This window comes from Lithobates pipiens, unplaced genomic scaffold, assembly GCF_037356315.1.
Source record: "Lithobates pipiens isolate NorthernLeopardFrog02 unplaced genomic scaffold, aLitPip1_a1.2 Scaffold_13, whole genome shotgun sequence".
NCBI lineage: Eukaryota > Metazoa > Chordata > Amphibia > Anura > Ranidae > Lithobates > Lithobates pipiens.
In genome coordinates, this window is record NW_027507718.1 from 41,523,456 (window position 1) to 41,538,865 (window position 15,410).

Genomic DNA, 15,410 nt, shown 5'->3' on the forward strand with positions numbered 1-15,410 from the left:
AGTGCATGGTTGTGTCCCAAAAGTTTCTTCCCCTGCCACATTCTCGTTAGCCTGGGCACTATCAACCTTTACAGACTCTGGGGCGGTACAAGAACTGGACATTTCAAAAGTTTTAACACGCTACTTACAGGTCACGAGTCCCTTTAGGTCCTCAAATAGGCTATTCATAATACCATGGGGTAGGAATAAAGGGAAAGAAGCCACATCTAGGACTATCGCCTCTTGGATCTGCAAATTAATTCAAAAGGTGTATAGGGCAAAAGGGTTGGATCCGCCGGCGGTCAGAGCTCATTCCACTAGAGCTGTTCCGTCCTCATGGGCGGCAAGGGCATGCGTATCTTTAGAGACTATCTGCAAGGCAGCCACATGGATGTCTCCAAATACGTTAATGCGTCACTACAGAATTTACCCAGGGGCACTAACTTTGGTGGAATTTGGTAGAAGGACTATTGAGTCAGCCCTGGCATTGCCTTAAATAAAGTTTTCCTTTGAAGCATTACCCACCCTGGTTTTAGCTATTCATTGTATCACTGGTATGCTGCCATGGAGGCACCAGGAAAATGGAAAATTGTTTCATACTTACCGTAATTTTCCTTTCCTGGTGCCTATCCATGGCAGCATACATACCCTCCCTGGTATTCAATATAATTGGAGAATGCTAGGGGGGATATGGGTTTCCTTTTTATAAGCTAGTAACTATCCTGAGGGGAGGACTCTGGGGCAGAGTTATCACTGGTATGCTGCCATGGATAGGCACCAGGAAAGGAAAATTACGGTAAGTATGAAACAATTTTCGTTTTTTTTTACACAGGTTAGTTAGCAGAGGTGGGTGGGATTATTTATTTATTCTTTATTTATCTCAAAAAATTTTTTTTTTCCTTCCAACAGAGTATATTTAAAACAATTTCGAACAAGAAAAAAACCTTATTACACATATATACGATCATTCCTTAATTTCTTTGTGGTTTAAACCTACACCATCATAATATTAAATACCCCTCTGCCATCCCCTACCCTCCCCCCTACCCTCCCCCCCCTTTCCTTGCAGGATTTCTGATGGGTTTCCTATTTGTGACCGTTGTTTCTGGCCGGGTATTGGTTTCTTCTTGAGTTTATTGTGTAATTTCCTCAACATATCTCCAAGACAATTTAAATTCTTCCCACGATGCCCATTTATCTAAGCCTCCCTCTTCTACTGTTAGGTCTTCATCCCCTTCATTATAATTTTCTATTTTTTGTATTTCGTTTATATGGAAAATCCATTCCGATATTTTGGGGCTCACATTTTCTCTCCATTTTTTTGGGATTACATTTTTGGCGGTGTGGGATTATTTATAAGACTAGTCAGGGTTTAGCCTGAAATTCTACATTAACTTTAGCTTGTAACTGATAACTGAAAGTGCAACTCAAACGGATTTGTTTTTTGATAGACTGAAGATTGGGAAAGGCTAGAATTTTTGTCTGGTTTTTATGGTCCCTAATGGGGAGATTTTCCCTACTTTGATGTTGTCAAGGAAAATTGTTCCAATAGAGAAACAGCAATAAAAGCTTGAGAAAAAAAACTCTTCCCCAGTGTATGAGTGACTTGGGTTGTATGGGGCTTTTGTTGCTGTGTTTACCTCTTTGGGGGAATTTTCCCTCACATTTTTCTCAGATACATGGGGCCTCCAGTACAGGAAGTGAGAGGAAGTTTCCCAGTGAAACTCAGACCACAATAAAACCCTCACAGCGTTTATAATTTCACTATCCCTTATACAAAAATATATATTATTTGGCCGGAGTTAGCTTTAGCTTTGCATCTTCTTAACCATTGTCGGTATGTGTTAAAGACATAATTACATTTATTAAGGAAGTAATTTACATTTACTGTAACTGTCCAGCAGATTGCAGAGTACATTTTAATGCAATAGAAAATTACTGATTGTTTTTCTGTAGGCCAACTAATCATGAACAATCAACCCCACACCATCTCAGCCAAGCTGTTTCGCACATACTAAGCAATAGCTCTGAGCAAGCAAGCACCACATTATTAGCAGAACAGAACAAAAGACCTGGCAGGGGTTCTGATTAATCTCCACACTATATAAAACGAAAAAAGGAATGTTGCTTTTAGTTATACTTCATTTCAAAAAGCTTTAACATTCAGTGGATGGACTTTTCCAAACGAAAAACCACATTCACTGTTAGGAATTAGTTTGTTCAAGAAAAATGCCTTCCTGCTCCTTAATATTTTCTTGGCATTTTGGACAAAACCGACCGTCGTTTTGACTCCACTAAACATCAGAAAATTGGAGGAATGTTCTCAAAACAAAAATTTTCATATGAAGTCCAAACTACTATATGGCCAGTTTGTTTTTCTTTATAAGTAGATTTGATTTCTGCTCATGCACCATTCTGGTCTGTTTAATTGGTGCAATGCCAGCTTTGCTGTATGCCAGTTTTGCTGTATGCCAGTCTTACTATATCTACAGCTCATGATACATTAATGAGTCAGTGGGAAGAATGCTCCTTACATTTGTGGTGATTGGGAAAAATTCCCTCCATACAGATGACTAAAGAGATCAATAGTGTCAGAGAGAACTTATCTGAGGGATAGAAATTGCTCATTGCTCAAGGAACCCCTAGCAACCACTGGTAGAACCCTGGTTGAGAGACTCTGCTATATACAGTCTATGAGCAGGTTTAGTACAGTTAGTTCGCTCTAGCAATTTACAGTGAAGGCAACGTTATATTGCTTGACTGCCAGCTCTAGCTGGGTGCACTGGGTGCAGTGTGCAGTAACTTATTTGTTTTCTCTAGCTTAGCTTTAAAATGAGTCCCCCCTTACACCCAGGAGTACCTGTCAGAGTCCCTTTTTCACGTGACCATCAGTGTCCCCCCTTACATCCAAGAGTACACATCAAAGTCTGCTTTACATCCAGGTGTGCCCATCATTGTCCCCTCTTAGATCCAGTTGTGCCCATCAGAGTAACCCCTTACATTCATGTGTGCCAAACTAGAACAAGTAGAAGGAGAGCTGTCAGCATAGCAAGTACACTACGGGGGAACAGTGATGTGGACAGAAGTTATCTGGAAATAGGCAAGCAACAGTGAAGGGAATTAACTTTTAAAAATTGTTTTCTAACTAGCTATTTTGTCTCAAGTAGTTTAGCTTTTTCAGCATCTCAGATGTCAAGGCCTGAGCGCAAATTGCAAGTTCTTCTACCTCTTCCACAAACATAACAAGCAAGTGCTGAAAAAAAGTTGGTTTAGTATTTCAGTTATATTTAATTTTTTGACAAAATTGTTAGTAGTCCTATACACAATTTTTGCAAACTACAAACAGCTATTGTGTCAGGTTTTATCTGAGAATATACTTTGCTTTTTTTACCGAATGAAAAAGACTGCATTGAACATATATAGTCAATTTTGGTTCTGGCTGGGATGACCAAGAAGCTCTGAGGCCAATAAAACTACATTATTAAGACAGTTAATTCTTCTTGCGTAACCTGCAAAGGGGAATCTAGGAGTAGCAACAATTATGAAGTCTCCTCCTTTACATCTGATATCAGCTGCATAGGCTACTGTGGATTTTGTTACACTATCGCTTCAGTATGTGCACTCAGTTTTATGTGCAGTAGCCATTTTTGACATATTTAGTATGTGCACTGAATGTGCTGTGCAGTTGTCAAATTGTCAGTCTTAAGTGGATGCACTTCTGCGCAGTGCTTTTACAATTCTTTCCACTCTGTGCTACAAACACCACGCCTCACATTGTATGGCCTATTCATAACCCAAGACCCATCTCCATTAAAGCCCAACTCATACAAACCATTCACCAACATGTAGGGAGGTGTAGTTTCTCACTTTGCCACAAGGTGGCTCTGTTTTAGAACAGTGTCGGGTACAGCAAGCAGTGACACTTGCTGCTAGGCCCTTTTAGGTAGAGCCCTCCCACAAGTGATGTCAAGGGTGAGTCAGCACCCATATGTAAGCTAGAAGGGGAGGGACACAGAGTCTCTTGGGGCATGGGAGCTAAACACCCTACACCTGTGAGAATGTAACCTGCACACATAGGCCCTTGACAGGGCAGGAGGTCGGGTTGAGTAGGGGATAGGGCAGATTGCAAAAGGTCTTGTATGAGGCTGCTTCCCTGGAAGGCTTCTAGGAGAAGTGTACCCAGCTAGGAGGTGTCTACAGAGAACCCAGTCCTGTGAGTACTGATAACACTGGGCAGAGGAGAGACTAGAGGGAGATGGCTGTGAAGTGCAGCACATGCTGTCACCTGTGAATACTGCAGATTGTCCACTTTATGTGATTGATTGTGTACATCAAGCGACTCCAGAATATATATTCTATTGATGTGACTGTTTTGCCATTACATGAACAACACCAGTAAAGTTCAGTGAAGCTAACTACCATGTGGATATTCCTTTTTCTGATATGAAGGTCTATGGCCAGGAATGTCATGAGGAGGACTATGATGAGGAGCAGGGCACAAGATGGTGGAGGAGTTTTGTTTGTACTGCTTCAGTTTAACCAAACATAAAATGCATATGAAGGGTTTTTTTTTTTTTTTTGCTTAATGTGCACAGGGAATAAATTATCCTTTTTTAATCTGTATCCGTTTGCAGAAATGTGTCTTAACCAAGTAACCACTAAATTATCAGTTGCAAGTTCTGTTTTTATAGTACTTGCACAAAAAAGAACCCTTAAAAAAAAAGACTTGGGGAGGGGTTGTTTGGGGTTACTGGGGTGTTATCGGGTGGATAATTGTGCAGAAGCATAGTTATCCTTTAATGTGAACCTGTCATGATGGAAATTTAGACACAACTCTTGCTTATTCATTTGACGGTTACCACCTATGTCCCCAATCCAGTTCCCGTGGCACATTTTATGGGTGTGGGGGAATCATTAATACAGTGCTGTAGATGGTCCCTTTTTGACTGCCCCCCTGCCATCCTCTTGCAATTACTTTTGTCCTCTTCTGGATCCTGAACGTACCCCAATGCTGAACATTTAATAGAAAGTGTCCATGTCATGCATATCTGTGTAAAGAAAGGAAAAAAGAAGATGTAGGAATGGAGGAACATGTGACTGCAGATTTTGATCAGTAAAATTAGCATTTAGATAGGGTTGAGAAGGGGGACACTTTTATCCTGCAGATGTGTTTAAAAATGTTTCCTGCTTCTGTGTTCCTTTTGTTCTCCAATGAAGCAAGAAGTGCTCATCTGGGTGTCCAGCAAAATCTATATAGTCATGTCAGCAGCAGTTTTCCAACAATATTGAAGCAACAGGATGTCCAAAAGGTGAGGTCAGCATTGACAAACTACATATTTTTGTCGCCACAGTACACTTTAAATAATAAAGATGACAAGGAAATATGACTCACAACCAAGCTTTTATTGTGAAAGGTTCTGGAACATCAACCTCTTTTTGCATACCAGTAAAAAAAACAATTCAAAAATGAAAAGTTCCTAAATCTATCCCATGCTTTGTAGACGCTATAACTTTTGCGCAAACCAGTCAATATACGCTATCTGGGATTTTTTTTTACCAAAAATATGTAGCAGAATACATATTGGCCTAAATTGACGAAGAAGATATGTAATATAGCAGAAAGTAAAACATAGTTTTTTTTTTTTTTTTTTTAATTGTCGGCCTTTTTTTGTTTATAGCGCAAACAATAAAAGGTGGTCAAAATACCACCAAAAGAACGCTCCATTTGTGGGGAAAAAGGGACATCAATTTTATTTGGGCACAGTGTTGCACGACAGCAGGTAAAGCGACGCAGTGCCGAATTGCAAAAAAGTGGGTAAAACCTTCCGGGGCTGAAGTGGTTAAAGAATAAAAAATAAACATAATGGAGTAATGGCTTGAACAGCAATATAAAAACCAACTAAACAAGGCAAAGTAGAAACAAGTTGTTCGTGAAAGATGCAAAGGCCAGAGGACAGACAGAATACATAGAGATAAAAACACAGGTCAGCATAAATTAGGATAAGGACAGAAGAATTAGCACTTACATAAATGATACAAAATTGAATGCAAACAACAATATCACATGCCTATAAATCAGCAACCCACATATATGTGAATTAACAGAGACAAACTAGGGAGGACTTACAACAACTGGAGAATGCAAAATCTGGTGCAGTTCTGCACAGAAACCAATCAACTTCCAGGTTTCATTGTCAAAGTTTAATTAAACAAGCTGAAGTTAGAAGCTAATTGGATACCATGCACAGCTACACCAGATTCTGAATGATCCTGTTTTAGTAAATCTCCACCATTGCGACCAGTGGTTGATTATAATCTGGGCAGTTAGGGCACCTTCTAAGGACCCAAATCTCCAATGATCTCATGACCGCCCATGCCCCAGTACTGCTTGTTGCATACAAGTGAGTCACAGCTACCCACCTGATTGCATACTGTCATTGTAATGACAGACAAAGTTGCAGTGACAGGCAATGGAAAGGGTATGTTATGTTTGGTGCAGCTTATCCTTCTTGGGGGATCCAAAAAGTTGTCTTGCCGTGTTATAGAAGAATTTTTAAGTCATCTGCCTAGGCTTTCCAGAAGGAATAAACAGAACTTGTAAATTCCATTTTCAAGTATAATTAAAGGCAAACTTTTTTTAGTTTTAGATAGAGTGGAGAAAGATCTTTATTGCTGTCTGCACCCGTTAGCCCTTGTACACACAGTCGGAGAATCCGTCAGAATGTGTCCTATCGGACCGTGTTGTCGGATAATCTGACTGTGTGTGGTATGCATCAGACTGATTCCGTCGGAATATCCGTCGGACCCAATTTTCCAACTTGTTGGAAATATTTTCCGACCAACTGGTTCGATCGGACATACTCCGATCATGTGTAGAGAAATTTGATCGGACCAAGTGCCACGCATGCTCAGATCAAATTCCTACATCAAAGCTATTGGCTACTAGCCTGAACGTAGTCCCATCATAACGAAATTACGTCATCACATTCTGAATGATCGGATTTTTCGACAACTTAGTCCGACCGTGTGTATGCAACAGTTTCGGACAAGATCTGACAGACAATATCCAAAGGACAAAATCCGACGGATTTGGTTGGCAGAATGTCCGACCGTGTGTACAGGGGCTTAGGGAGATTCACTGTTTGTCCTGTGTATAGTTATCCCAAAACTGAAAGAAAATCCCCGATTTTGGATTGTCACCAGAACAGGAATAGAGGATAAATCTTCCAATGGGGACAATCTTTCTGGTAACAACCAGGGATTCCTTTACTTTGTAGGGAATTCCTCTCGCGTCTTGTTTTGGCTATGGAACAGGAAGTAAAGGGAAATCTTCCCAATGGGACACAGAAAGCAAAAAACAAACTGACAGGGGTTATAACCCTCCTTTACTCTATCCAAAATTAAAAGTTGTGCCTTTTACTCTTCTTTATGTGTGTCTTTCCTTGTAAATAGCTTGTTGTGTTGGTTTACAATTGTATGTGGCTTGTAGAACAGGTGCTCGGTAGGGAAGCATTTTTAGGGAATACTGTATATCATTTTCAGTTTTTTAAGCATTTCACATTATTCGCCCTCATGCGCACTGGACGTTATAATAACGTTATAAAAATGGCAGTAGCTTTGCAGTGAGTTTACCAATTTTTATTAACATTTTTGCAATAGCGTATTTTAGCATGTATTAGCGTTTTTTATCGTTTTTCCGCATTAACGTTTCTTGACTTTTTTTTTTTTAAATGAATCTAAAACGTTAAACTCTGGTGAACTGCATTTTTGAGCATTTATCAGTGTTTATCAGTGTTATCTTTTACATTAGATTGTGTCTTTCGCTGACATAAACTTTCTAGATTGTCAGAGATGCACGCTTGTAGAGTACATACAGGCAATGAGAGGAGAGCACTGACAAAAAAGCACCACATCCCATAAATTATAAACAAAGCAAGGAAGGACACTGGGGTTTTAAAACAAAACCCCGGGACTTTTAAGGTGCTATACTGTAAAGTTAATTAAGGTCACATAAGCAATATGCTCAAACTAAAACAATTTTTTTTATTTACAAACAATAAAAAAAAAAAAGATTATCAACATAATGAATACAGTTCATAATTTCACTAAAATGGTGAAACCATAAAACAACTGATCATTCCATAATATACCACTCTACATGTTTCGCTTGTTCAGCTTCTTCGGGAGTATTTACGGTATATGAATGAACTACAAAATACATAAAAAAAATTATAATCAATAAATATGATTACATTCATGTATACAAAAACATATGGACAGTGTCAAGTACATAAATTCAATTATTAATACATAGAAAAATGATTACATCAACCACAAACAATACTACGTAGGGAAATCTTTTTTGATATATTCATTAACTATTGCTAAAACCCCAGTGTCCTTCCTTGCTTTGCTTATGGAGTACATAATAGCATGGAATGCACCTACCTAGGATCAGCATGGTCCCACCAAATTCTGTTCTATCTGTGCAGCTCTGTACTATTCCAGAGGTATTATGGAAAAGAACACTTAAAAAGTAGAAATAGAGAGTACTGGATAGTTCAGAAAATCACTTAAATAAATATAAAAAAGATAAGAATCCATTGCACTTTCATTCCATTAGGACAGGGGTGTCCAAACTTTTTTCAAAGAGGGCCAGATTCGATGAAGTGAACATGTGTGAGGGCCGACCATTTTGCCTGACATTCTTTGAACCATTAAAATTCGGTCATTCGAGCACTCATACCTGGCCCAACAAAAATTCTCGTGCCTTTGTTGCGCTCGTTTGCCCGACACACAGACGAATGCTCTGTTCTTTAGGGGTACCGTTAAGTCTTAATGGTACCCCACACATTAGAAACATGGGGTGCTTTTGGTGCAGCGCAATAAAAAAAAAAAAAAAAAGCTCTGGGACTTCTTTCCCTGCATTTTTGTGGGTATGGAAGCCCATTGAAATGCATGGGCTGCCCTACACACAGCATGCAGCCATGCAGATGTGAACCAAGGGCTTATTGGAGGGGCAGTAAAACTACATGGTTAAGCTGTTTTTACCACCCCCAACTTCTCCCCCTCTAGCTGCAGAGGGAGCAGCTGGGGGTGTACACATGCTGTGGCTGCAGCTGGAGGTATGCTCAGGGTGAATGGGCCTGCACTGCAACTACCCCGCAACTGTGTAGACTGCACAGTTGCGGTATAGTGATGCTACATTTACGGGCTTAAAACAGGTGGTGAGGAGGCAACATAATGCCTCTTTACCACCTTTCAAATGCCTCTGAAAAGCGATCTGTATATGGATTGCTTTTCAGAGGAGCAGCAATCCTGGCTGCTATCACACACACAAGCACCACAAAAGCAGTTCTGATGGTACAAGAATGGGGGGGGGAGGTCTGGATTAAAAGTAACACACATGCATACACATACACACAGACATACACACATACAGACACATGCATACACATACAGACACATGCATATACTTACATACATACAGACACATGCACACACACACATACAGACACATGCACACACATACATACATACATACATACAGGCACATACATACATACATACACGCACATACAGACATACATATACACACACACATACATGCACACAGATACATACAGACACACATGCTGCACACACATACAGACAGACATACACGCACATACATACAGACACACATGCACATACGCATACATACAGACATACATGGACACACACACACATGCAATCATACATGCACAGACACACACACACACACATGCACACACACACACACACACACACACACACACACACACACATACATACAGACAGACATGCACACACACACACATATAGACACACATGCACACACATACATACAGACATGCACACACATGCACAGACACACATACATACATACAGACACACATACATACAGACACACATGCACACACACACATACACACATGCACACATACATACAGACAGACATGCACACACATACATACAGACAGACATGCACACACACACACATACAGACAGACATGCACACACACACACATACAGACACACATGCACACACACACATACAGACACACATGCACACATACACATACAGACACACATGCACATACATACAGACACACATGCACATACATACAGACAGACATGCACATACATACAGACATGCACACATATACATACAGACACACATGCACATACATACAGACAGACATGCACACATATACATACAGACACACATGCACATACATACAGACAGACATGCACACATATACATACAGACACACATGCACACATACAGACACACATGCACACACATACATACATACAGACACACATGCACATACAGACACACACACATACACATAAATAAAGCCTTTTAAAACGAATCTAGCTTGTAGTACAGTACCTTTCCATTCCATTTCCTTATTCAGCCGGGTACTGCACTGTAGGGGGAAGCAGAGAGCACAGCACACTCCTCTGCACTTTACTTTCACTTTTGAAGCCGACGGAGCTTCTCACAGTGACGGGGATCGGCTCATGATCCCGCAGCACACCAGGCGGGCCGTTCAAAACCGGACCGCGGGCCGCGATTGGCCCGCGGGCCGGACTTTGGACATGCCTGCATTAGGATATAGCAGACATGTCACAATAACGCAGGCATCTAGAGAGCTGTCCTCTACCAGAACTGCAATAATTTTCAAAAGGCAGACAAAAGGAAAATTCCTAAAAGAATGTATCACAAAGCCCCAAAAATCAGCTTCCAGTTTTTTTTTTGTCAAAGCTTAATTGAAAAAGCTGAAGCTGATTGGCTATCATGCACAGCTGCACAACATTTTGCACTCTCCAGTTCTAGTAAATCAACCCCATTATGTTAGTTGTTGATAAGACATAACTGAGACCTTCTAGCTGTGGGGTTGATTTACTAAAACTGGAGGGTAAAAAAAATCTGGTACAGCTCTTCATAGAAACCAATCAGCTTCCATTTTTTTTCAAAGCTTTATTGAACAAGTTGAAGTTAGAAGCTGATTGGCTGACAAGTACAGGTTGTCAGGGCTGGGCTCAGCCCTTCCTTCTCGGAGCTGGCTACTCAGCTGTTGGCTAATTGCCAGCTCCTATCTCTCCAGTTACTCAGCTGTTGATGATATCCTGCTAGTCAGTCCTGCCTACTTAAGCTGTCCAGTCCAGAGGAGCTCTGCCTTCACCTTGGTCACATCACAGAAACTATCTCCTGCGATCCTGTTCAAGATGTGCTTTTCTGACATCCCTTCTGGCTCCAGATCCTGCTTGCTGTTCTACTACATTGATCCCTCGACCTCCGGCTTGGCTGACTAACCATTCCGGTTACTGAACTTTGGCTATGTTTTCACTACGTTTGTTCTTTTTACTTTTATTATTAAATGAGTGTGATTTAACTGTGCTACTGTTTCAGCCTGATATCATGGTTTCTGACACAGTTGTAACAGATTTTGCACTCTCCAGTTTTAGTAAACCAACCCCTGTGTAATAAGTTCTCAGAGAAGCTCCAATTTCATCCAGCTTTTGAAACATGTGATCAGCTCTAGCAGAGGAAAGTTCTGTGGATACATATATTTTACCCATTTGGTTTGTAAGTGAAATGCATTTTCATTTTGATTAGTTAAAGTGATCTGTGCTATTCAGTTAACTTTTTTAATTCTATGGTACTCTACATCACTTCGAATTGTTCCTGCCCTGGGATTGTGAATGCAGCATTCAACTGTGGGCAGTTTTAGACTGGGCCAGTGCAAATTGCTCCGACGGTAACTTGCATTTTAATAGACAATGATTTTCAGGCATTATAACTTGTACCCATTATGGAGTAGGAAACATTATGAATGCACTTCCATTTACATCCCCTTACCATAGAATGACATGGCTTCTGATCAGATCCACCTAAAACATATCCAGGTGGATCTGATCAGACTGTTCGTGTGAAAAGACCCTTCATTTTTATTTTTTTTGCATTATTTTGCTGTACTTTGTAAATACATTTATTACAGATTACTAGGACAAGCAAGAGAGCAGACATGTGTACACTTTACATTGTTACACTGAGAATGTGCCTGTATGCAAATATAGCTGCATTCAAATATAAATGTGTCCAAAATACCATCATTTAATATGGCGGTCAATAACACTATGGAAGGACATTTTGTTTTTAATTCATTTATTTACATTTTATTTAGTTATGTATTTTTTGGAGGGTGAGGGAGCAGGAGGGGAAAAGGAGGGGGAAAAAAAAGTATTAAGCAGAAATGTAATAGTCATTTATTGTTTTCTTAAGAGCCATGAGGCGAGTAGGCAAGCCAGGTACATATGGGTGTATTGTAATGTGTATGCTGTACTTGACAATTAGATTGTATAGTGTATATTTATAGTTCTTGTTTTGATCTGTTGTTTATTAAGGCTTATGAATATGTGGAATTTATAATAAGTTGTTATAAATAAAGAGTATTAAGGGAAAAAAAAGCCTGTCTCTAATGCCTTGTTTACACTGAGCGCATCTGAAGCAGGACCCTGAATGGTGCAGTATAGTTCGGTTGTATGGGCCACTTTCATAATGGCAACACTCCAAATAGCGTACCTTACCAAACCGATCCGCTCATTGGAAACATGGCATTAATGTCAATAAGGACATTCTACGGGCCTGTTTTCGGAAATATTTCATCCAATCAGATACAATCACTGTTCGAGTATTCTGACAGCGACTGCAGCTAGCTGTCAGAATACAATAGCCAGTATCTGTACTGTTTAGCATGGATAGAGGAATCTGTTAGATTTCTTTCCTTTAGCCCTCAGGCCGAATAAAACAAATCTAAAAATATGTGTTTGGCGAGCTTTAGATATATACAGTATCTCTGAAGTGTTCATGAGAAATGATTTTATGCTTGTGTTTCTATTTTTGCAGAGAAAGCATGACATATTTATTATTTTTTCTCCTTGTGATGTCTGAATTTCATACGATAATTCTAGGTAAGTCATCTTTTGATTTATCGCCATGTTTCTAACTTTTTTTATGTTATGTAAAGCTAAAACCTTTTTTTTCCTATTTTGGATGGGATAGGCAAATAATAAAATATTGCTGTCTCTGTCCGCTCTGGGTAGATTCACCATATCTGTCTGTCCTGGTGACCAGTGTCATTTAGACTATGAAAAAACTCACCACCGCCCTCATCTATAGCTGGCTATAGCAGTAAGCGGCATTGGAAGGCTAAATCGGATAACAACAAAGCCTGGGGAATGCCCAGGAAAAACCCAAGCCTACTTACCACCAGCTCGCAGACAACCAAATTAACCTGTCTACCAGTATGTTAAAAACAGGGGTTTGGTCCGCATGCATTTGCAAACGCATGCATATGCCACAGAGCCTCGTCAAGGCACCCTGGTATCTGTGGTCCTAACACTAAAACATGAGTGTCCCCACAGTAGAGGCACATGCATTCTAATGGATAGATGAGGGAAGGTGGACTGAAGGGGAGCCACCCCTTCTTAAAGGTACATGCAGCACACCAAACACCCAGCATGTAGCACAATGGCTGAAAAGGCCTACTGTTAGACAGGTTAATTTGGTTGTCTTCGAGCTGGTGGTATGTAGGCTTGGGTTTTTCGTGGGTATTCCCCAGGCTTTGTTGTTATCTCATTTAGACAGAAAGTTTTTAACAGAGTTGTCACCAAAGCATAAGGTGAGGGGGGAATCTTCCACTGGGGACAACTGCTCTGGAGAAAACTGCCTAAGATGGGAATTCTCCTTGCTTTGTAGAGATTTCCCCTGTTGCATCTCTGGAATGATTTTAACTCTTTGCTACTCAATTCAAACCTTAAAGTGTTACTAAACCCACAACAGTAAACAGCATAGTATGCTTGTTGAACTTACTGTGGAACTTAAGGGCTTGATCCTCTGCATTGTATAAAAAGACTGTTTTATCCTGTATGCATAGATCCTCCCCCTCCTGCACTATGTCTGTCTGTCTATTTGGGGTAGGTCAGCTAACACAGGCAGAGTAGATGACCTGCACATACTCAGTTGTGTATTTTATGCTGGAGAAAATAATTACTTGTTGATCAGAGCTAGCCAGGTCACATGATATTGGCATCACACAGATGCCCATGTATACAGACTGCAGTGGAAATCTCCTCCTACCTGAACTCTCAGCACTGGAGAAACTCTACAGTTTATCATGTAAATGTGGTATACAGATCATCCAAAAAGGTATATAGTGGCAGTATTTTAATGTAAAAAGATTTGTAAGCTGTGGTGGGGCGGATGAACTATTTTCATATTACTGGGTACACTTTATTTACCAGTGATTGCATGTATAATACACACACCAAGCATTTATGGTGAGACCACTCGCAAGTGATATTTCAGTTTTTGGTAGATGCTGGGGAGTCAGGCTGGGTTCACACTATTGCGAAGTGGATGCGGATTCCCCGCATCCACTTCACCATAGCAGGAGATTTTGACTGGCTCTCTATGGAGCCGGTTCACATATATCTGCTGCGGCTTTGGTGCAAATTTGCACTGGAGCCCTGTGCGTCTTTTGATCCGTTTCAGGTCCGAATTCAGCCAAACATTTGGGCATAAATTGGACTTGAAACAGTGAACCAGGATGCACCAGACCCCTGCAGTGAGCCGCATGTGAAGATAGCGTGAATCCAGCCTTAAAGTATAGCTGTCATACGTGAACTATGGGGACTGGCATTGCTGACCTCTTCTTTCAGAATTCTAGTTGCCTGGCTGTTATGTTATCTGCTGTTTTGGCCTTACAGTTTCAGAGTCAGTGACATGGAAAAAGTATAGAGACTGCACACCTGCTGTGGCAATTATAGTGTCATTGTCCCTGTTAGTTTTTTTTTTAAACACTTGAGTCCTGGGGTCTTTTTACCCTAAATACCCATGAGTTCCACAGTGATTTTTTTTCATTTTGGTGATGTCTTGGATTTATACACTATAGCTTTTATTGCTTGGAGTCATTATTATTCACAATTTTTCAGGACAGATGGGACTTTAGTTTAGTAGTGAGTTTGGATACACATATATGCATTTCTTTGTTTTTTATTATAAATAAAAAGTAAAAAAAAAAAGTAAAAAAATGTATTCATTCTCCTAAATAAAATATCACATTGGCACTTGGTGATCACATTCTCCCGAACATATGGTACCTGACTTGCTTACTTATCTTTTATTATAAACCTTAGTTGTTGTTTGAACCCTTGGTTTGATTTGACCGCTATGCTTTCTTATATCACTCATATATATCAAAATAGCAAGTTCAATGATGAATTTAAATGTCACTGTTGTTGAATTTTCTTTGTTACCATATAGCAAGAACCTTAGTCAAAGTTGATATTGTTTTAAATCTTTAATAAATACCTTGAACAAGAAAATATCACATTAGCTC

General features: G+C 40.0%; 1 protein-coding gene across 3 annotated transcripts in view; it reads left to right on the forward strand.

Moving 5' to 3' along the window:
* Positions 1–15,410, forward strand: part of LOC143974054 (programmed cell death 1 ligand 1-like) — a 119,088-nt gene that overhangs the window by 21,839 nt on the left and 81,839 nt on the right. For 2 of the 3 annotated variants that reach the window (XM_077475045.1, XM_077475046.1), the window contains exon 2: positions 12,917–12,981. In XM_077475045.1, coding sequence (XP_077331171.1) covers positions 12,924–12,981 — 58 coding nt within the window. In that variant the 5' untranslated portion in view covers positions 12,917–12,923. Of the gene's footprint in view, positions 1–5,193; positions 5,289–12,916; positions 12,982–15,410 lie in introns of those variants that run through there. The other variant, XM_077475044.1, reaches the window with a different exon arrangement.